The following is a 23,049-nucleotide window of genomic DNA, read 5'->3' as shown; positions in this document are numbered from 1 at the left end:
ATGCTGGACAGAACGTCTCTACTGACAAACACTCTGAGGAACACACAGCAAGGTGAGGACGAGGAATATTAACCCTTTAAGACTGGGAACGCATCTGTTTAACCACTTTAACCATTATTTTATGCTTTGGCTATTTTTGAAAAATCGAGAAAATTTGTGCAAATCTTTGAATATGTATATATTATTTTTTCAAAGCGAAAATGTTTAACTCAAATCTTTGCTTCTGGGGGTCCCTGGAACAACATATTTTGAGATGAGGGTCATACATGGAAGAAGATATAGCAACAATAGTTTTTCAGACATTTGTTGAGACGTTTGACAGTTACAAATGTTCGCTTTCAAAAATAGATTTGCAAAAATGTGGATTTTTAAAAAAAATAGCAGATCTACAAGAGCTTGTAGATCTTCAATGATCTTGTAGATCTGCTATTTTTGAATAGCCAAAGTACAAAATAATGGTTATTGCTCAAATCCAAGATGACACAGATGCGTTCCAGGTAGGTCTTAATGGGTTAACTTAGTAATATACCATCAACAGTTTACAGCATCAACTATAAACACTCCATGATTATGTTATAACATAGACAATCACCTGGACATTCATCGTTATCAGGGGTTGTTCATCCCCTTAAACCCCATAGCCTTATAGGGCTTAGCAGTGGCGGTGATGTTCTGGTTCCACTCAGAAAATGACAATGCATTTTTCCCATAGAGATTTCCAAAAATATTGATATCAATTATTTTAAGCCTAGAATCAAGCCATCCAGGCGGTCATTGGCCTGAAAAGGTTGAAGACCCCTGACTTAGAATATTTTGCCAGCCCTATATCATGTAGATATGGTAACATGTATTAGTGTTAAAGGGATATTTCTCTTTCAAAAAAACTTTTGGTCATTGTATCATCTACTCAGGCCTTTGTGAGCCCCCCAGACAGTTTTTAAGTTGCTCGATTCAGTATTTAGATATTTGATATTCATTTTATCAGACACGCCCCCTTCCTATACAAACCCATTGTAACTTCAAACTCCATTTTAACCATGTTAGATTCATCAAAAACACCCGTCCTTGGTTCTGGTGACTCATACCGCCACCCTAATATGCGAGGGGGCCGTGTTATTTCAATTACTTTTTTCATTTACTTTTAATATTTCTTTTGGAAAATTAAAAAAATTAAATTCAATAAAAAAATAAAATAAATGAAAAAAACTATCGGAAAAACACGGCCCCCTCACGCATTAGGAGGGCAAGGCGTGTCTGATAAAATGACCATCAAATATCTAAATACTGAATCGAGCAACTTAAAAACTGTCTGGGGGCTCACAAAGGCCTGAGTAGACGACAAAAATACCAAAAGTTTTTTTGAAAGTGAAATATCCCTTTAATTAAACTCTAGCCTCTTTAGATTAGTATGAAAGGTACATTTGCGACTGTGTGACGTTTGTCTTCTTTCCTCAGGCCGAAAGACGTCACCGTCGCCCTGAAAGCTAAAGGACAGCAGGAGAGAGGGAGGGGGAGGAGAGGAGAGGAGGAGAAGAGGAAGAGAGGTAGAGTGGCTCCAGAGGAGGTGCTGCAGGAGAAGAGGAAGGAGGGAGAGAGGAGAGGAGGAGGAGGAGGCATGAAGGTGGAGGCGAGAGATAGAAGCAGAGGAGGTGGGGGGGAGAGGAGGAGACATTCAGAGGAGGAGGAGAGAGAGGGGAGAGGAGGCGGGATTCAGGAGGAGCAGCAGGAGACGGGGAGGACCACGGGAGGTGTTGAGGGAAACGAGGATGGTCTGAGGTGGAGAGTTCACCAGCTGGAGAAAGACAAACTACAGCTGATCTCCCTACATAACCAGGAGGTACACACTACTCCTTCTTCTTCTTCTTCTTCTTCTTCTTCTTCTTCTTCTTCTTCTTCTTCTTCTTCTTCTTCTTCTTCTTCTTCTTCTTCTTCTTCTTCTTCTTCTTCTTCTTCTTCTTCTTCTTCTTCTTCTTCTTCTTCTTCTTCTTCTTCTTCTTCTTCTCCTTCTCCTTCTCTTAAACCCTCAAAACATAGTAAACCAGACCAGAGTTGTCCTTCTGCTTTTTTCCATCGACACAAAACTTCTTCACCAAAAATGTCTGATCTACAAGCTCACAATGCATTGTAATGACACATTGTGAGCTTGCAGATCTGCTATTTTTTCCAGAATACGGATGCTTAATCTTCTTAATTTATTGTTAAACCTCCACCAAGCTATGTTGTGTTATGTTTTTGCCCCTAGTCTGTCCAACATATCCCTGAAATCTCCATCATAATCCTGATAATGTTTTCATGTAGTGTCTGTTGTCCTTCTCCAGAGTGGGACACGACTTCATACTAACACACCTAGTAAAATCATTTATGAACTGTAAATCAAAAGAGTGCAATGTAGCAAGAACATCTAAAATGTTGTTTTATGTGTTTTTGTCTGTTTTATCTTGTTTTATGTGTATTTCCAAATTGTCATTCCAAAAGTTTGTGTGTGTGTGTGTGTGTGTGTGTTTCAGACGTCCAGTCTCCAGTCCCAGCTCGCTAAGCTGAGGTGCGAGGTGGAGAGAGGAGAAGCTGTGAGACAAACCCTGGAATATCAACTGACTGTAGAGAAGAGACACGCTGCTAAACTGTCTGATCTGACCGAACACACTGACGCACTCACTGGTAATTCTACTAGAAACATCCCTTCTCCACTTGCTTGAAATGCTGGATGTTTACTGGTATATTTATTATTTTTTGTGTCACGACATGCCGGTCTCAAAAACCCCTGATAACAAATGAACCATACATGTCGTTGCTGTTGGCCGAAACCTCTTATCTCCATATTCTAACTTGTTGTGTTTTTTCATAAATGAATGCCCTATTTTATCATGCTACAGCGTCACACAAAAGCATCAAAACTAGCAGATCTACAAGCTCGAAACGCGACGCTTCGCGCCGCGTTTCGAGCTTGTAGATCTGCTACTTTTGATGCTTTTGAATTTGAATCCTGAAAAGTAACAGTTTTGGACATCCTGAGGTTTCCACCCGACCGAGACGATACAATCTGTTTTACAGATTCATGTCAGTGTGTCACCAGGATTAGGATACATAATCCTTTTCACACTTTCTAATCCTGCTTTATCATCTCACTTCTACAAACCGTTGCCAACTCCCCAAATAGACCTAATCCTACATCCTTGTCATCTATGCTTACTGAACATCCCAAAAAAACAATATTGTTCCCATAATACTACAAGCAAAGTGTTTATTTTGCTGTACACAGTTATATCAGGAGTAGAATTTGCATTTTGTTTCGGTCAATTTAAATGTATCCCCAAATTATTGCAACATATAATAAAAATCACACCCAGTGTGAAGTGGACTCACTTTAAAAAAAGGAAGAATGACTTTTTTTAAAGTCCATACTGCTATTCATAGGGCTGTACATGTGTCATGTGTTTCACTAGCCAATCACAGTCCTGAATTTGCAAAGTCAGCCAATCACATTACAGTTAGTGGTGATGACACTAGCTGTAATGTGATTGGCTGACTTTGCAAAAGTATTGATTTGCATTAACAATGGAAGGGTTAGGGGGTATACAATGCGTTGTAGACTATTGGCCAATCACGGTGCAGGATTGGTCGGTGTCCAAAACTCACTTATAGGGGGCGGCTACACCGCCCCAAAAAATCCCTCTCAAGTTCATTCAGTTAAGATAGACTTGTTGAATAAAACGCTGGCTGGTAATTCAGCAGTCTGACAGCAGGAACATTGTGGACATTGATGCTTTATGCTTTAGAATAGATAGCATTAATAGAGAATAGTGAACACATTTCTGCTTCCAACACTTTCTCCCCAAATCTGTATCATTTTAAAGATTTTTTCTGCAGCCCAGGATACTGTGGACATGCAACCAAAGTGGTCCCCGTAAATTAAGTCAAACACACAGAATTGTGTGAAAAAAACAGCAAACAAAACAAAAACGGTTCATTATGAGACCGTGGAGGGACACATTACACTATGGCGGACCACCCCACGGAATAGTTAACCACTTAAACCCCATATGGTTGATCGGAGTCCCTCAGGGCTCAACACCAGTGTACTTTCTGTTTTCTCGACAAGCTCACAAGCTGAGTTTGTCAATCTGCTATTTTCTGTGAAAGCTTCCCCTACAATATGGATGCTGGGGTTTAAGTGGTTCACTAATGGGAAACACTCATTATGTCAGTGGTACACAATGTGTGTGTGTGTGTGTGTGTGTGTGTGTGTGTGTGTGTGTGTGTGTGTGTGTGTGTGTGTGTGTGTGTGTGTGTGTGTGTGTGTGTGTGTGTGTGTGTGTGTGTGTGTGTGTGTGTGTGTGTGTGTGTGGGTGTGTGTGAGAGCAGTGCGCTGTGCAGAGCTGCAGCAGACGGTGTGTGACCTTCAGACAGCTCTGGAGGTCACCAGACAGTCCCGACAGCAGGACCAGCATGCACTGCAACAGGAAGTAGAGGAGAGAGACAGACTCCTGTTCAGCGTCAACACAGAGAACGACAAACTACACACCCTGCTGCAGGTAACACACACACACACACACGCACGCGCACATCCGATCTTTCTGCGTTTTTGTACACATGCTTTCTCTCTCATCTCTCTCTCTCCTTCGTTTTCAGGAGCAGGAAGAAGTGATGGAGGGATTGAAGAGGAGGTTGGAGGAGGTGGAGAGGGAGAGAGAGAGAGACAGCGAGGCCCTCAGACGACAGACCAACGAACTGAAATACCTGATGGAGAGAGAAGAGAAGAGCAGGAAGGAACTGGAGGTACAGAGAGAGATCCACCAAAAGATACAAACGCATGAGTTTTATTTAGTTCCACCATGTTTTATTAGAATGCTCTGATGAAGCCTCTCTAGGCCACATGTTCCCAAACACGTTCAGCTCAGAGTCAGATATGAAAATTGGTGTCTTTCCATGACCCAAACTTACAAAAATAGCAAAAAATAATGTTAAAACATCAAATGCAAATAGTTAAAGCGGTACTATGTAACTTAGTTTTTTAATGAATAAAATGTAATTTTGTCCAATCTGTATGGTAGAGTATGTTAATACAATATAACTTTTACAATTGGGGTGGTTGTATTTTGTCTCCCTGTTCTTCTATTGAGACATTTAGATTGCGTCAAAGGTCATGTCTCACCTAGACACAGGATCTGACACAAATTCTGAGCTGATGGTCAGCAAGCAGCCAGGCTCTATTAGCTCCATGGTAAAAAAAATCTGCATTTGCACAGGAAACCAGGTTCAAATCCGGGGTAGAAGAGGAAAGTTACATGGTGCAGCCTTAAAGCATAATGACACTTTGGTAGAGGTTGGGTTGTGTAGTTACCTTGCCATGATGTAACTCCAAATACGGTACTGTATTAGTGACATATCTTCAATGGTTACTCCATTGATTAGAAACTGATCATTCACAAATGATTCTCCTCATTGACTTACATTGCAGTGAATCAGCTCTCAAATACACCATTTTAGTACATAAATGAACACAACCAAAGCAGATTCTGCCAATGCATAACATTATGAAACCCGACACGGCATTTAAAAGTGAAAATGTAAATTCCCTGGGCCCAAGAGTTAAACACTTTGAATCCCTACCCGCCTGGATCAGAATTGGATTTTGCATAGTTCAAAACCAATGAATAGGACTGGAATCACTTTGTTTTCTGATCTGTGATCTTAGAAATATCTCGGCAATCATTATTTCAATAAGAAATATAAGTTTGTTTGATTGACTCATTCACTGCCAGACTTATTTCTGGCTGCGTTTGCCCACTGCCAGTGATTTTATCGATTTTCTTACTTTTTTCAAGTAGTCACAGAATATTTATCTCCATTATCGCGACCTCGTTGACATTAATTGTCTGCCTTTGAAAATAGCATGTCTTGACCCTGCTGATTTTACTGTTTGGATGAATTAGGAATCCGGACTGGATGTAGCGTAAAAATGTATTGAAATTGATTTCATTTGTGAGGGAGGTCTGTCTGTTCCATCCAACTCAGCTGTGTGATGTGAATGTTGTTTGTAGTTGTCAGGTCAGAAGGCGAAGAGTTTACAATCCAACGTGGAAGCAGAGAGATCCGCTCACCTGGAGACCAAGTTCAACTCTGAGATCATACAGGTAACACACGCACGCACGCACGCACGCACGCACACACACACACACACACACACACACACACACACACACACACACACACACACACACACACACACACACACACACACACACACACACACACACACACACACACACACACACACACACACACACACACACTACAAAACGCTTCAGTGAGGCGAGATGTGACCGTGAACGAAGTCAAATCACCAGTAGGTGGCAGTACAACACCATAGTACTATAGTTCACTGATTTTAGAAGTCCATATAGACCACTGGTTCCCAAACAGTGGGTCGGGAATAAAAATCCCTTTTTTCTTTTCCTTCTTTTAATAAAAAATAATAATAATGAAAGGGATTCCAAAAATAAAACCCTTTTTTAAGAAGTAGTGAAAATGTCTCTTTTGGATTTCAAGCTAAAAGGTTTGGGAACCACTTATTCTACACAAATCAGTGCAGAGTTACACAGTAAAATCCTCAGTGTTAATTTACCTCTGATGGCCTACAAATGTACAGAGTTACACATGGATGAGTGAACACTGAGGACTTAACTGTGTGGAATATGTGGATACATACAGTAGGAGGTAGTGATGAGCGGGTCGACCCGTAACCCGCGGGACCCGCGGGTCAACCCGCGGCGCGGGTGGGTCGAGTCAGAATTTCAGAGGCAATTATGTGGGTTGTGGGTGAGCGGGTCAGCCGCTCTCACACGCAAAAAAAAAAAAAATGATCACATGCTCTTGTTTTGTCTTTATTCCTAATAAGAATAAGAATAATAACAATAAAACAGTTTGAATACACTTGGGGATTATTTTCTAACCATGATTTTACAGAATTTAAAAAAAATCGCGGGTCGCGGGGCGGGTTGAGCCATAGATTTATATATGGGTTCGCGGGGCGGGTTGAGGCTGGTTGGGTTCCGTCGCGGGGCGGGGCGGGCCGAGTCATGAAAAAACCCGACCCGCTCATCACTAGTAGGAGGACATAGTGTGCTGGGCTGCACACTGTTGTCTCTATTATTGCCCCTATTTAATGACTTTCATTTTTCAATCAATCTGCAAGTCATTTATAATACAAATAATAAAATGCTAGTTATCTATTAATGACATTCAGCAAATGGTCTGGCCTGCCGGGAATCGAATCAGCTGGGACTCGCTGAGTAAGAGACCAGAGATGCAAGTTAGCTATTAATAGCTAACTCTGACCTAACAGTTTTGTTGGGCATGGCCCCTTTAACCCATTAAAACCGGGAACGCATCTGTGTAACCAACCACTTAAACCATTATTTTATACTTTGGCTATTCAAAAATAGCAGATATACAAGCTCAGAGTGCAGCACTATGAGCTTGTAGATCTGCTATTTTTGAAAAATCTTGAACATTTGTGCAAATCTCTGAATATATATATATTTTTAAGTGAACATTTGTAAACTCAAATCTTTGCTTCTGGGGGTCGCTGGAACTAAATATTTTGAGATGGGGGGTCCACGGCCAAATACATATAATTTTGGGGGTCCTTTACATGAAAAAGTTTGAGAACCACTGATATTATAGCAACTCAAGTGTTTGTGTTTCAGAAAACTGTTAGAATTAAGAATACATTTGTAGAATCTGCCTCAGGTCTTAATGGGCTCAAGAAAGAAAGAAAGAAAATAATGCAGAGCATTGCATCCATGTGGTATTCGCCACTTGGCTATCGGGTCGCCCATTTGTTCTCTAACCTTATGCGAGACTTTGTTTCTTTACTCTGGTGGTGTTATACAACTAAATTATTTACTCTGTGTGTGTGTGTGTGTGTGTGTGTATGGAGGTGTGGTCGAGGCTTACACCCCTGCCCGACCACTTCGGTCTGCCGCCACGGGGCGACTGATTGCCTCGTCGCTCAGTGGTCCTTCTGGTCGATCTACACGGTCACGGCTTTTTTCTGTCCTGGCCCCACAGTGGTGGAATGAACTCCCCACTGATGTCAGGACAGCAGAGTCACTGCCCATCTTTCGCCTCAGGCTGAAAACCCACCTCTTCAGGAAACACTACCCTTCCTCTTTGCCTGGCCTACTTGTTGTCAATTATTTGTACAAGCTCGTGTTTTATTGGATCTCGTTTATTCGATACGCTTATTTGTTTAGCTCTGGCTCATTCGATTTTCCTATGTGTCTCATCTGTTTAACTCATTCACTGCCTGAATTATTGCTGGCCGCGTTTGCCCACTGCCAGAGATTTTTCATTGAAAAAAAAAAAGTACTCAGGAGATACAGAATTTTTAAGTTTTAACTTAACAAGGAAGTGGGTGGGAGTCTAGATCTTCGAAAAATCATATCTCCTTGGTCTTTGGGTCAAAAAAACAAAAACAAAACAAAAAAACGTGTTTTACGTCAGTGGCAGCATTGGTAAACGGGAATAATTACGTTTATTACGTCAGTGGCAGTGAATGAGTTAAGAAAGTAGGTAGCTGATATATTGCACTTTTACCTTAGCGCTAGGTAATGTAGGTATACTCTTAGTCGCTTGTTTAAGAAGAGAATGCACTTAAAATTTCTGGTGATTTAGTAGTTTTCTTGCCTACCTATGTTGAATGCACTTATTGTAAGTCGCCTCGGATAAAAGCGTGTGTGTGTGTGTGTGTGTGTGTGTGTGTGTGTGTGTGTGTGTGTGTGTGTGTGTGTGTGTGTGTGTGTGTGTGTGTGTGTGTGTGTGTGTGTGTGTGTGTGTGTGTGTGTGTGTGTGTGTGTGTGTGTGTGTGTGTGTGTGCGCGCGCCTGTGCGCCTGCAGTTGCGTATCAGAGACCTAGAGGTAGCCGTGTCAGTAGAGCGCTGTGGCCACCAGGAGGCGCTCTCCAGCCTGGAGATGTTGAGGAGTCAGTTCATAGAGCTGGAGAGAGCTGCCAGTCTGGACAGAGATGCACACCACAAGTAAGACACGTTCCTTCCATCCAAAACACACACATGGAAACTGTAGTTTGCATCCAAACTCATGGATTTCAAGTTCTCAGTCATTTGGATTTGGAAGCATGTTGCGCAGGGACAATAGATGATCTACAGCTTGTAGATCTGCTATTTTGGGTTATAATTTTAACATTAGAGCATTTGAAGTGGTCAAACTAGCAATATGTTCAGAAGCATCGTCCATAAAATCTTAACCCATTTAGACCTGGAACGCATCTGTGTCACTTTAGATGTCTTTGGGCTGTTCAAAAATAGCAGATATACAAGCTCATAGCGCGTCACCGAGTGCCGCGCTATGAGCTTGTAGATCTGCTATTTATTTTAAATCGTGAAAACATTTTTTTTTAATTTCATTTTCAAAAAACTGTTAGGATTTAGAAAACATTCTTGAATCGGCCTCAGGTCTTAACACATTGAGTGCCAGAGGTTTTAAAAAAAAACGATGTAGTGTCACTGGCAGTTTTTAACCATTTTTGAACCTTTTTCAAGTAGTCACGAAATATTTTCAGTGATCACCGTCCTCACGGTGATCCCCTCATTACACACACAGGGGTCTCCTACAATCGGGGGAAAAAAATTAAAAACATTCGGTAATCCGTTCCATAGTTGCAGCCAGTTGAAAATAGTCAAAAATATATAGTAAAAAAGAAAAGTACGCAGGAGCCGAGATACAGGCTTTTGAAGTCTTAACACATTGATGGCCAAGATCGCATTGATGCGTTCTTTCAAATCCATCGCTTGCTTGCCAGCAATTCAAAAGAACGCATTGATGGGTTCTTTTGAATTTTCATTGTTTAATCTGTGATCGCGCGGGTCTGTTTATTTTTCATCAGCACTTTCGTTTTCCACTTACGTCACACTCACCCGGAGCCGGATGTATAACGCAGATTTCGTTTCCGGGTCACATTGTTTTTCTCCGGTCATTTTCGGCCAGAATAGGGAAAAACACGTATTTTCACACGGTATAAAATACAAACGGACAGCTCAACTTCTATTTTCTTTGGTCCGGGTGACTAACAGTCATCGTCGTCGTGTATCATATCGTTTTCAGGCCGATCCGGGGATCAGGGATTGTCGAATCATAACATCCGGTGAATGACCGGATGTGACGTGGGCCTGTTTGGGAGGGGGCGAGCGAGGTGCTCAATGTGTGGATTTGCTGCTCTCTACTGGTGGAACTGTTGTATGTGCTTAAAACCACAATCAGATAATTTATTTGAATGAAAAATTAAAAAAATTAAAAATTAAAAAACACGCAAATTGCTGGCACAGGGGTGAGTACATTATGAATAAACTCTGGCAGTCAATGTGTTAAGTTAACCAGGAAGTGGATTGGAGTCTAAATCTTCGAAAAATGATATCTCCTGGTGCTGTGAAGGAAAAAAATATATATATATTTTTTCCCCAAAAAACGGCTATAACCGTTTTTGGCACTCCTCGTTTGGATTATGAAAAACGGTCCGGACCGTTTTTGGCACTCAATGTGTTAATGGGTTAAAGCCTCAATCTGTGATGTGTTGGCCTGGTTCGCAGTATGTAGAATAGCAGGAACAATATTACTAAAACCCTCATAGTTTTACATATTGTGTTGTGTGGTGTGGGGGGGGGTCTCCTTTCACACTGTTTCACAATTCCCACATCAGGACTTGGTCATAACAAACATTTTCAGTCGTGAGATTGTATTTAGCTTGAATCCATGCAAACTACAGCTAGACCGATATCTATCGGTTTGATCCTCGGAACCCCCTCAAGGACCCCTGGGCGTCCCCGGACCCCACTTTGAGAACCACTGTCCTATAGACCACCGATTACCAATGTTTGGACCAAGATGTTGTCAAAAAGTGCAACATTTTCTAATAAATCTGAAAGGCTTTTATTTGATCTAGTTTCTATGTGATAACATATTTCTTATAAGAGAAGAAGGCAATAAAATGCTAACTTTTTGATGTAGATACAAATAAACACATGAACTGAACTTTATTTAACATTCAAAGGTTTAGTCAAAAGTTTAGAAAATGTTGGATGCCGGTTGGAAATGGAAGGACTTTAAAATGTGTGTGTGTGTGTGTGTGTGTGTGTGTGTGTGTGTGTGTGTGTGTGTGTGTGTGTGTGTGTGTGTGTGTGTGTGTGTGTGTGTGTGTGTGTGTGTGTGTGTGTGTGTGTGTGTGTGTAGGTTGCAGAAGGAGTACGAGCAGTGTAGATGTGAGCTGAGCGTCGCCGTGGAGACAGAGAGGAAGAGGAGCTCTGAGCTGATGGACAGACTGGAGGAAGAGGAGAGACAACACACACACTGTCTGTCACTGTTACAGCAGGTACACACACACACACACACACACACACACACACACACACACACACACACACACACACACACACACACACACACACACACACACACACACACACACACACACACACACACACACACTCATTCATATGCAAGAGCTGTTTGTTTTTAAAGACATTAATGTATTCTCCATCACTAAGTTGTGTGTGTGTGTGTGTGTGTGTGTGTGTGTGTGTGTGTGTGTGTGTGTGTGTGTGTGTGTGTTTGTGTAGGCTGGGAAGACACAGTCCTGTATAGAAGAGACGTACATGAACTGTATAAACCAGATCCAACACACACTACAGCAACACAACATTGCAACAACACACAACACAGGTACGTGTTTTTTTTTCTCTTTTTTTTCCTTGACCACCAATGTACAGAATGTGATTTAGATAGCATGTTGTTTAGACCAGTGGTTGTCAAACTTTTTCATGTCAGGGACCCCCAAAATGATATGTATGTGGCCGCCGACCCCCATCTAAAATTATTTTGTTCCAGGGACCCCCAGAAGCAAAGATTTGGGTTAAAATGTTCGCTTTAAAAGAATATGTATATTCAAAGATTTGCACATATTTTCACGATTTTTCAAAAATAGCAGATCTACAAGCTCGTAGCGCGGCACTCGGCACTATGAGCTTGTATATCTGCTATTTTTGAATAGCCAAAGTGTAAAATAATGCTTTTTAGCTCAAATCTAAAAGTGAGTTAAAATATTATAGATTCAAAGATGTGCAAAAATTTCCACGATTGTTTTTTTAAAGTAGCAGATATACAAGCTCATAGCGCGGCCAAAAGTGACGCGCTATGAGCTTATATATCTGCTATTTTTGAATGGCCAAAGTATAAAGTATAAAATATAATATAGTTTTTAGTGGTGTTTACCTAGTGCTTTCGAAGCTCTACAATACAGTACATTGTTCAGGTTCCCAGATTGCTGTGATGTTGACTTGTTTGTTTCCAGAGGCTGCAGATAGACAGGACACACACACGCACACCAATGCTGTTCTACTACTACTGAAGAACACACTGAGCTACTACCAACACACACTGGACAACACTAACACACAGGTACGCAAAGAACATTGGCACCGGGTGAAAAGGGGTTACAAAATCGTGGGGGAAAAAACAAAAACAAAACAAAAAAATGGTCATCTAGGATCATAGAGCCTATCATCAGTCTAAACAGTATAATATCCAAAAATCTATAGGTCTAAAATGCCAGGTCTACAAATGAATGACCTGGTATCTGTCTGCATAACATTCTATCTAAATCTTTTTAGCCTAATAATAATAATAATAATACATTTTATTTATAACGCACTTTACATTCTCACAAATCTCAGAGTGCTACAGATTAAAAGCAGAGCATAAAAGCAGCATAGGCAACAAAACAATTTTAAAAGACCCAACCAGGCTAAACTAAGAGGGCCAACATTTAGAATTTAAAACTCATACAAAAAACAATCAAAGTCAGTGAAAAGTTAGAAAAATGCTTTTTTAAAAAGGTAGGTTTTCAGTCCATTTTTAAAAGCATCAGTGGACTGTGGCGCTCTCAGGTGGTCTGGGAGGGCATTCCACAGACATGGGGCTGTGTGGCAGAAGGCCCGGTCGCCCATGGTGCGGAGGTTGGTGTCAGGCACAACAAGAAGGTTGGTGTTGTTGGAGCGGAGGCTTCGTGTGGCAGGTTTTGGGGTGAGGAGTTCTTTGAGGTAGGGGGGGGCGTTGCCGTAAATGTACTGATGGGTGAGAAGGGAAATCTTGTATTCGGTCCTGAAGGAGATGGGGAGCCTATGCATAAGCCTGCAAGTTTGTCAAGGCACACGCGCACTCATGCACGCGTGTCCAACTACTACTGCCAATACACACAACACTTAACAAAAAGATACACACAAGTGCCTCTACACACATATTGTGACAATATCTTTCTTTCTTTCTTACGTGTTAAAAGTAGCAAAAATAACAATCTACAAGCAATAGAATAGATCATTGACATCCTCAAATAACTAACCAAAGCTCTCTGTGGCTCTGTAGCTGTTTGTGCTGTGTGCAAAGAATCGCCCAGTTCTCCTCCAATTGATCTGCATTTGCTCACAGCCATTGACCATTACCATGTGCACGGAACACCGAAGCCCGTTTTTCGCTTTCCCCAAATGTCAGCTGTTTATTAGCGTTTTTTTAATGTAAAAGAATGTCGCCATGGTTACGACTCCCCAGCTGTGGGATGACCTTCCGACCTATGGGATGAATGAACAAACTGCGCATGCGTCGAATCCATAGACCCACTGTGTTACACTGTTGCCGTCTGCCACAAGCACACACAGAGGACGTGCTTAAGCGGCGACGGGACGTGCGCGTGTGCGGTTCTTCCACAAGCACACATAGAGAACGTGCTTAAGCGGCGACGGGTCCGTCCGGCCGTGTGTGTGGGGGGGTCCAGGATGCCGCGACGCGTGCGGGTCTGTCCGGCCGTGTATGTTTGTGTGGGGACGCGGCGATGGGACTGTTGCAGGTACCAACAGTCACTTTCCATCCCTGATATACTATCTGTGCACAGCGCATAACCCAAACTGCATATACGTTGGGTGCTCATATCCCCCGACGGGTATGGACTAGTAGTATTAATCAATAAGTTGTGTGCATAAATGTACTCCCAGGTCCTGTTCCGGTTCATTTTCCCATAGCTTCTTTTGATATCACTGTGTAACGGTTTGTTACTGTACATTTGTAGCTGTCTTACTGCATCTTAGTGTTTAGCTGTTTCTTGCTGTAATTATGGTTTGCGTGCGTGCGTGCGTGCGTGCGTGCGTGTGTGTGTGTGATTGTGTGATTGTGTGCGTCAGCTCCAGGAGTTGCTGTGTGCCTCAGAGAGACTGGAGCAGGACAACCAGACTCACAGACACATCAACTCACAGCAACTCAAACACATTGAGGTACAACAAACACACACACACACACACACACACACACACACACACACACACACACACACACACACACACACACACACACACACACACACACACACACACACACACTCTGAGGTACATCCTCTCATCCACTTCACCAAATGTGTCACAGTTGGAGCCGCCCAGTCCTCTGGATAAAGTCTTTGTAGAACTTTTCTACCACCAATCCATGTTTTTCTTTATTTCTGTATAACCTTGTCTTTTAAAGAAGTATATAAGAACAAAAATCCCCAAATTGCTGACATTCCCAGAATTCAGGAAAAACCTCTGCGTTTTTAACAAAATTCCTTACATGAAAAAAAGAAAATGACCCAAAAAAAATACATAAATGATTCCAAACTTTGTCGTACAGCAAAGAGCAAAAATATCAGATCTACAAGCTCACAACAAGTTGGAGCTCTTGTAAATTTGGAGCTCTTTCTACTTTTATAAAAAGAATAAGAAAAACTAAGTTTATTAATGGGTTATAAATGTGATTAAAAACAAACTGATTGGCTCCAATGGAACGAGGGAGGGAAAACGTCAACATACAGCTAAGCATCAAGTGACTGCTAAAGTGACTTTAAAGGACTTGTCCTTGTGACTCCTCCCACTCGTTGGACTCATCTGTCTTATGTCCCCAGGAGTCTGACCTGCTATTGGCCAACACGAGGGAGGAAGTGACGCACCTACGCCAGGAGAGCTCTGATTCGTCGGCGCTGACACACAGGCTCCGGGTGGAAGTGGAGAGCGCCCAGCTCACCCTGGAGACAGAGCGACAGGGCAGGGAGGAGGAGAGAAGGAGAGACAGGGAGGAGAGAGAGAGAGAGAGCGAACAGAGGGAGAGAGAAAGGGAGGAGCGGGAGAGAGAGAGGGAGGACAGGGAGAGAGAGAGGGAGGAGGGCAAGGCGGAGCTCCAACGTGTCACAGAAGTCTTCCAGAAAGAATCCAAGGTACCCACAGGTTTATCTGTATCAGTGGTGGAAAAAGTACTCAAATTCTTTACTTAACACATTAGGTGCCAGCATTTTTTCATAACAACTTACGTTGGGTGCCAGCATTCTCCCCATTGACTGCGCTTTACTGTTTAAAGCTCTAGACTCCACGACGAGCAAATCCATGTAAAAAAAATGCATCCATTCATTATACATAGAGGTCTTGTACAATCGGGGGAAAAACATGTAAAATAATAAAAAATCCGTTCCATAGTTGCAGCCAGTTGAAAATAGTCAAAAATAGTCAAAAATACATTGTAAAAAAAAAAGTACACAGGAGCCGAGATACAGGCTTTTGAAGTCATAAGTTAACCAGGAAGTGGATTAAAGTCTAAATCTTCGAAAAATGATATCTCCTGATGCTGTGAAGGAATTTAAAAAAAAAATATATATACTATTTTCAAAAACAGTATATATACGGTTTTGGCACCCAATGTGTTAAGTAAGAGGATCAATACTGTAATGAAAAGACGAAAATGAAATACTCTGTTACAAGTAAAAGTCCGGAATTCAAAATGTACTTGAGTAAAAGTACAAAAGTATTGGTATCAAAATGCATTTATCTGCATTGTATCTGCAAACATGCATGTGACGTTAATTATACTATGGCCTGTCGGCCAAGGGGGCCGGCCCCAAAGTTGTCTAGCGGAAACCCTGGGTGGTGGAGAGGAACTTTATCCCTGTGCTACCCAAGCAACCGCTTCAATACTGAAGAACTAAACATGGTGTGTGTGTGTGTGTGTGTGTGTGTGTGTGTGTGTGTGTGTGTGTGTGTGTAGGAGCGTGTGTCGTTCCTGTACTCTCTGTACCAGCGTCTGGTGGCGGGCTGTGTGCTGCTGGACGCCTCCCAGTGCATGCTGGGTAACTTCTCGTGCTCGGAGCTGTGTGACGTCATCGTAGAACAGGTCAACACCCTGACCTCTGACCTCAGCAGAGCCAATGACACGGTGAGTTTACACTGTACACTCCTCAGTGTTCATTTAAAGGTAGGGTACGTGATATCTTTTGGGGTAAAATATTTGTTTTTGTTAAAAAGGTTAAAGTTCTATATTCTGATAGTAATCATTGCTACAGAGCGTTTGTTCGGTCACAGGGGTCTCTCCAGCTCTTTAGTAAACAGAATAGGCCTTTAGTACATGTTCAGGTAGGTGACAAAATGTAAGCCAATCAGGAGAGAGCACTGAAAATGCATTTTCTGTTTATTAAAGAGCTGGAGAGACATGGAGACTCCTTTCACTGAACAAACACTCTATAGCAATGATTAATATCTGAATATAGAGCTATTTAACACTTATTTTAACCAAGGTAAATCGCTTAACCTACCTTTTAACTCAGAGTTAATAATGGCTAAATGAACACTGAGGATTTTACTGTATGAATGTGATTATGATTATATCTGAACTCTTTGGGTCAGAAAAATATCTAATTTTACCATTAACCAGAGTTCAAGGAGCTCTATTGACATTCCATTATAGAACAAAATGTGTTACCTAGGTCTTGGTCATGGCAGAATAAATAAAATACAGCTAAACACAACAAAAAAAAACTAAAACTGTGCAATTAAAAAACAACAGTATAAAAGCAGCAACATTAAAAACAGCATTTAAAAACAATGTGTAAGTGACATATTTTTGTTAAAATAAATGTTAATATAGCTCTATATTCTGACAGTAATCATTGCTATGAAGTGTTTGTTCAGATCAGTTCAAAAATACATTTTCAGGTCAGGATATCAATTTGATCCAATCAAAGAGAGCTCATACAGGATAAATAAGTGGAATAGGAAGTGATGACACAAAATAAAATGGAACACACAATTGGAATTGGAACTTTTGATTCAGTTTTAGTCATAGTCTTTTGAATCAAATTCCATTAGTTTTAGTCATATTTTAATCATCTGAAATGTTTTACTGTTAGTCTAGTTTAGTCTAAATATCATAAGAATTATCATAAGAATTAGTTAACTAAATCTACAGTTGATTTAGTCTACTAAAATGTGTTTTAGCGGTGCCTTGATGGCGTCGAGCGCAACAAAGCATAAAATGACTTCCACTAGTCCCTCACTAACATTTTAATCTAGTTTAATTTGTTGACAAAATTGTCAATATATTAAGTCTTAGTCATCATAGACCACCGAAGTCTGACGTAATTTACACATCCTTTGTTGGTCTACCTGGTTCGCAGTTTTCCAGCCCCATTCTGAATCCCCATAGACGTATTTAATATCGCGTCAAATAAGAACTGTGTTCCAAAAATAAACAAATGACCCCGGCGGTTAGACTCGTATGGATATGAAGCATCAACTGACGGTGAGAAAACGATAATGTTACTTCCGCCGAATTAGTTACATTTTCGCCTGAAACAGACTGTATCAAATATAAGTGACTGACTATCATAAACGGTACAGAACCTCCTCCCTGACAATATCGCCGAGACAGTTTGTTTTTGGACCACACTTATATGAGACGATTCTAAGATGACCCAATGTTATTCTCCATAGAGAAATTACCTTACGAACCGAACCAGGGGATGAACGAGTGACGTCAGGACTTCGGTGGTCTATAGCTTCGTTTTTATTTCGGTTTTATTTAGTTTTCGTTAGTGAAAAAAGGTAGTCGACAAATTCTTTTTTACATAGTCTTAGTCGACGAAATCAACACTGGTTAGACTCCCTCGTTCTCGCGCGAATACCGACAATGAGCCACTCAAGACCCTCTCACTTAGAATTTAGAGCGTTTTAAAACTTTTTTTAACAAACGCAAATGTGTTTGCATGATGAAAATGATAAATTGATGAAATTTGAAAGTGTGATCAAATCCGCATTGCCTATCCATAGTTCCAAACTGTTCATAAAAAAAACTGTGATTATATGAAATTCTTTAACATTCATCTTTTCTCTCTCTCTCTCTCTCTCTCTCTCTCTCTCTCTCTCTCTCTCTCTCTCTCTCTGTCTCTCTCTCTCTCTCTCTCTCTCTCTGTCTGTCTCTCTCTCTCTCTCTCTCTCTCTCTCTCTCTCTCTCTCTCTCTCTCTCTCTCTCTGTCTCTGTAGATGGTGCAGCTGCAGAGTGTGTGTGACAGTAAGAGTGTGTGTGTGCGTGAGCTGCAGAGGAGTCAGCAGTGCGTGTTGTCTCGTCTGGAGGAGAGCGTGCGACACAGGGAGCAGGCCTGGGACACGCACAGGAAGGAGATGGACCAGCAGCACACGCACACTGTCACACAACTACACAACAAAGCACAGGTAACACACACACACACACACACACACACACACACACACACACACACACACACACACACACACACACACACACACACCACTTTTTTCACAGTTTTTTATATAATAAAGATATAAAGATCCACATATTATCTTTTTGTGTTTTTTCGGAAATTAACGCCCTACTTGATCATACTACAGCGTCACAAAAAAAGCGTCAAAAGTAGCAGATCTACAAGCTCGAAACGCGGCGCAAAGAGTGCATTTTGAGCTTGTAGATTTGCTACTTCTGCTGTTTTTGATTGTTTTTGCTCTGATTGCGTTGAAATCTTGGCCAAATATGGACTACATCATAGACACAAGTCATAGACAACTGACATCATAGATGACTATTTTCACAGGCTGGTAAGAGATCCACATTGGAGCAACTCCGTTCTTATGTGGATCCCGAGATCCGCATGATTCAAGTTTGATTCCTTTGCGTGATTTAGATCTGTGGTTTTCAAAGTGGGGTTCTTGGGGGGTGGTTCCAGGGGATCTCCAGCAAAAGTAGTTGACATAGCATCACAATCATTTTAACCACTTTAACCTTTTATACTCTACAAGCTCATAGCACGGCACCGAGTGTCGCGCTCTGGGCTTGTAGATCTGCTATTTATCAAAAATCTCGAACATTGGTGTACATTTTTTTACAAACCTTTGCTTCTGCACAACATATTTTCAGATGGGGGTTCGCGGACAAATATTTATCAATTTGGGGGTCCTTGACGAGAAAAAGTTTGAGAACCACTGATTTAGATTGATGAAATACACATTTCAACATGCAATGGAGTTTTTCTGCAGTTGCATATAAACATTGCATACTATTACGGTATATATACATTAAGAAGGTTGATTTAATTACAAAAAAATAAATAAATAAAAATGTTATCTGATTAATCAGTTTATTATTCAAATCAGGGATTTTATTATAATGTTTTATTTTAATAAAAATGATGACATCATAAATGACAATGGAAGCTTGATTAGAAAACCTCAATCAGAAAAAGACATGGGACACAGTTGGCATGTGCACAGCAGGTGACAATCATCTTAAATACACAACTCTCTCTCTCTCTCTCTCTCTCTCTGTGTGTGTCTCTCTCTCTCTCTCTCAGCTGTATCACTCTCAGGTGGAGTCTCTCCGCCTGCGCGTCTCCTCTGTGGAGCGCGAGCGTTCCGCCGCGACCTCCGACCTTGCGCGCCTGCGGGGTCTCCTGACCCGGAGCCGAGGGGCACACGCCACGCTCCTCGCCACGTGCGCGCTCCTGGCCGGCGCGCTCGTGCACACCTACCGACGCGCGGGCGCCCTCTCCACACAGCGCACCCTGTTCTATCGCCTCCTGGAGGAGAGAGAGGGAGTGGAGACGGAGGTCAGGAGACTGGTGGAGGCCCTGGGCGGAGAGGAGGAGACGGGAGGAGACACAGGAAGTATGGCTGCAACTATTCGTTATGTTTCTTAGCGGTTATGCTGCTGATTGCTTTTTCCATTAATTGAATAATGGAGAGGCACGCTTTTTGTGTAATAAAAAAAAAGGGCCTCACTAATTGTCACGATTAGAAATTTAACTCATTGAGTGCCATTAACGTGTTTCACGTGTTTTTACCGTGTTTTTTTTTTTGAAAAACATGTTTAGAACCCAAGATATCACCATCTGAAGATGTGCAGCTCCATCCACTCCTTGTTTAACTTAGAACTGAAAAAGGCTGTATCTCGCTTCCTAAGCACTTTTTGTTTTCTGTGAAAAAAACTGTGGCACTTTTCAGAATCAATTCTGAAATAATTCTGGCAATCCTGGCACTCAGTGAGTTAAGTTGACGATTAATTGTCACTCAAATAATTGCGATTAACGATTTTAATTGTGTGTTTGGCGTTGAACATTGGAACACTTACTATGAGGCCTTTTAGGCGTCGTAATAAAAAATTGCACAGGGCAGATATGACAAATATAATATATTTATATAAATATAAAAAATATGCAAAGACATTATTGACATATTTAATAATTGTATGCATGTAAAAAGGCAAATAGCTGATCTACAAGCTTACACTCGTTGTGAGCGTTTTCTGAACGACTTTACGGAATTGTCAATGTTCACTATAAAAAAAAAACTTTTCTCAGCCTCTCTAGCAGAGATGGTTACAGCCCAGCAGGCTATGGGATCTCTAGCCGCTGGCTAGACTTGGCTTACACACACACACACACACACACACACACACACACACACACACACACACACACACACACACACACACACACACTGCGTATTAACTGTGTTATTAGCAGACTTAGGGTCGTAAATGACCGGGTTATCACACACTCACCACACCTCACTGTCACCTGCATGTGCTAATGGTCAATGACCTATGCATACCGAGCTCATAACCCAAAAGTCTGCATATAGTTTGGCTGCGCACATTGCCGGGTATGGGCTAGTATATATTTATATAGCATCATCTAAAATAGGCTCTATGCACAGCAGGCATATTATCACTTCCTTCACAGGTGTTACCAATTATACTAATGAAGGCTCTGTTCCATTTAGTGTAGCACAGTGGTTTCCACGACCCCCATAACTCTGAGAGAGTACAAATGGAACCAAATGGACCCTTACGGGTCCATTTGGTTCCATTTGTGCACTCTCAGAGTTACACACCCGTAAGGAGGCATTTGGAAGCCCATAAGGGTCCCTGAACCCCAACTTTAGACCCACTGGTGTAGCAGAGTGTTTCCATTGAGCCAACATGCACAACATCAGCACCCTGACTCTGTTTGACCAAGAATGGAACAGAGCCTTCATTAGTATCATTGGCAACACCTGTGAATGTCTTCACAATATGGCTGCTGTGCATAGAGCCTATTACATGCTGTGGTTGTGCTCCCGTAATGAAAGGTACTTGCACTAATAAAACAAGTCTAAATGGGTTAAATTATCTTATGATTAATTCAATGAACTGTTCCGCCCCTAGCAGGAGGAGAGCAGAGGACGGGGAGAGGACTGCGGAGGTGGAGGAAGGGGGTGTGCGCCGTGCTGGCGGCTAACAGGCTGCTAGCGTTAGCCAGGAGCTCCAGCGTGGCGCTCCGTGTGGAGAGGAGAGGAGGAGAGGATGGAGGGATGAGGGGAGGGAGGAGAGGAGGGGAAGAGGATGGTGGGAGGCAGGCGGTGTGTGTGTGCGTCTGTGGGCAGACGGCAGCCAAGAGGGAACTCACACCCACAACAGGTAGGCACACACACACACACACACACACACACACACACACACACACACACACACACACACACACACACACACACACACACACACACACACACACAGTTATAAGAACGCCTTTGTCATAATGCTTTATAACAATAATTATAACACATTATAATATAAAGCATGCTATAAAGACTTATACAGTCATGTATAAATGCAATCTGATATGCATATAACACTGTATAATTATAGTTATAAGCACTCGTAAGCACTCATAATGCAATCATAATACATTATAAACCAGTTTATAATGACACTTTCTATGCATCCCATGTTAATTATCATAGTTGTAAGACAATATAATCATGTTATAATGCTTTATAATCACCTTATAATTAGGGCTGGGACTCGATTAAAAAATATATCTAATTAATTAGAGGCTTTTTAATTAATTAATCTAAATTAATCGCATGTTTAATCGCATATCAATATTTGACCTGAGAAGCAATTTATTTTCAGTTAAAACAGATTTTGGTATATGAGTGAATCAATGAGTGAATACATAAGTTTAAGCAACAAAAAATAGTTCTGCACACAACCGTGTTTTTATCCACGCTTCCATCAGAGAGTTTTTTAAATCTAAATTTCCCATCCCCTGGGCCAAGAAAAGCAGTCTGATCGGCTTCTTGTCCCATTGCGTGCACTGGGGTGTGTTGGCTGTTGGTTGGTGCACTGGTATGATCGGTACACCTGAAACTCGTCCAGTGAGAAGGTTCTGTGGTGCATAAACTAAGCGTGATTAAAATGCGATACATTTTTTTAATCGCGTTAATTTTCTGTAATTAATTAATCTAAATGAATCAGTTAAAGTCCCAGCCCTACTTATAATGCATTGTCATCACTGTTAAAATGCATACTACTGTCATAAGTCATTATAAGTGGTCATTTGTTGCTTTAAATGACTAGAGACAATTATAATAATTGATCTTAAGTCATTATATAATGCTTTATAATGTGTTATGATTATTCTTATAAAGCATTATGAGCATTAATGAGTTCTTATAACTATAATTATACAGTGTTATAATGCAGATTATAATACATTATAAGTATGTTTATAATGCATCATAGACATGGGAATGTCACTGGCTATGCCATGTAGACATGGCATAGCAAGTGTTACCTAAAAAAAGGCCATAGATTTTCAAACGTATTCAAAAATAGCGCGATGTGATGCGTTGTGATCTTGTAGAT

At 41.4% G+C, this 23,049-nt stretch overlaps 1 protein-coding gene across 1 annotated transcript in view; it reads left to right on the top strand.

Annotated features, from left to right (window-relative positions):
* Positions 1-23,049, top strand: part of LOC311055809 (coiled-coil domain-containing protein 171-like) — a gene marked incomplete at both ends in the record, with an annotated part of 28,077 nt that continues 5,028 nt past the window's right edge. Inside the window, 16 exons of the mRNA XM_084072077.1 lie at positions 1-52; positions 1,677-1,837; positions 2,508-2,658; positions 4,363-4,532; positions 4,630-4,776; positions 6,042-6,134; positions 8,902-9,041; positions 11,248-11,386; positions 11,634-11,736; positions 12,365-12,471; positions 14,244-14,333; positions 14,993-15,301; positions 16,123-16,290; positions 18,393-18,581; positions 19,715-20,027; positions 21,568-21,681. Of these exons, the coding sequence (XP_083928203.1) occupies positions 1-52; positions 1,677-1,837; positions 2,508-2,658; positions 4,363-4,532; positions 4,630-4,776; positions 6,042-6,134; positions 8,902-9,041; positions 11,248-11,386; positions 11,634-11,736; positions 12,365-12,471; positions 14,244-14,333; positions 14,993-15,301; positions 16,123-16,290; positions 18,393-18,581; positions 19,715-20,027; positions 21,568-21,681 (2,446 nt within the window). The remainder of the gene's footprint in view (positions 53-1,676; positions 1,838-2,507; positions 2,659-4,362; positions 4,533-4,629; positions 4,777-6,041; positions 6,135-8,901; positions 9,042-11,247; positions 11,387-11,633; positions 11,737-12,364; positions 12,472-14,243; positions 14,334-14,992; positions 15,302-16,122; positions 16,291-18,392; positions 18,582-19,714; positions 20,028-21,567; positions 21,682-23,049) is intronic.

This window comes from Gymnoscopelus microlampas, assembly GCF_963454915.1.
Source record: "Gymnoscopelus microlampas genome assembly, chromosome: 11".
In the NCBI taxonomy this organism is placed as follows: domain Eukaryota; kingdom Metazoa; phylum Chordata; class Actinopteri; order Myctophiformes; family Myctophidae; genus Gymnoscopelus; species Gymnoscopelus microlampas.
Note: the sequence above shows the minus strand (reverse complement) of the source record. Positions and strands in the feature narration are given on the sequence as shown.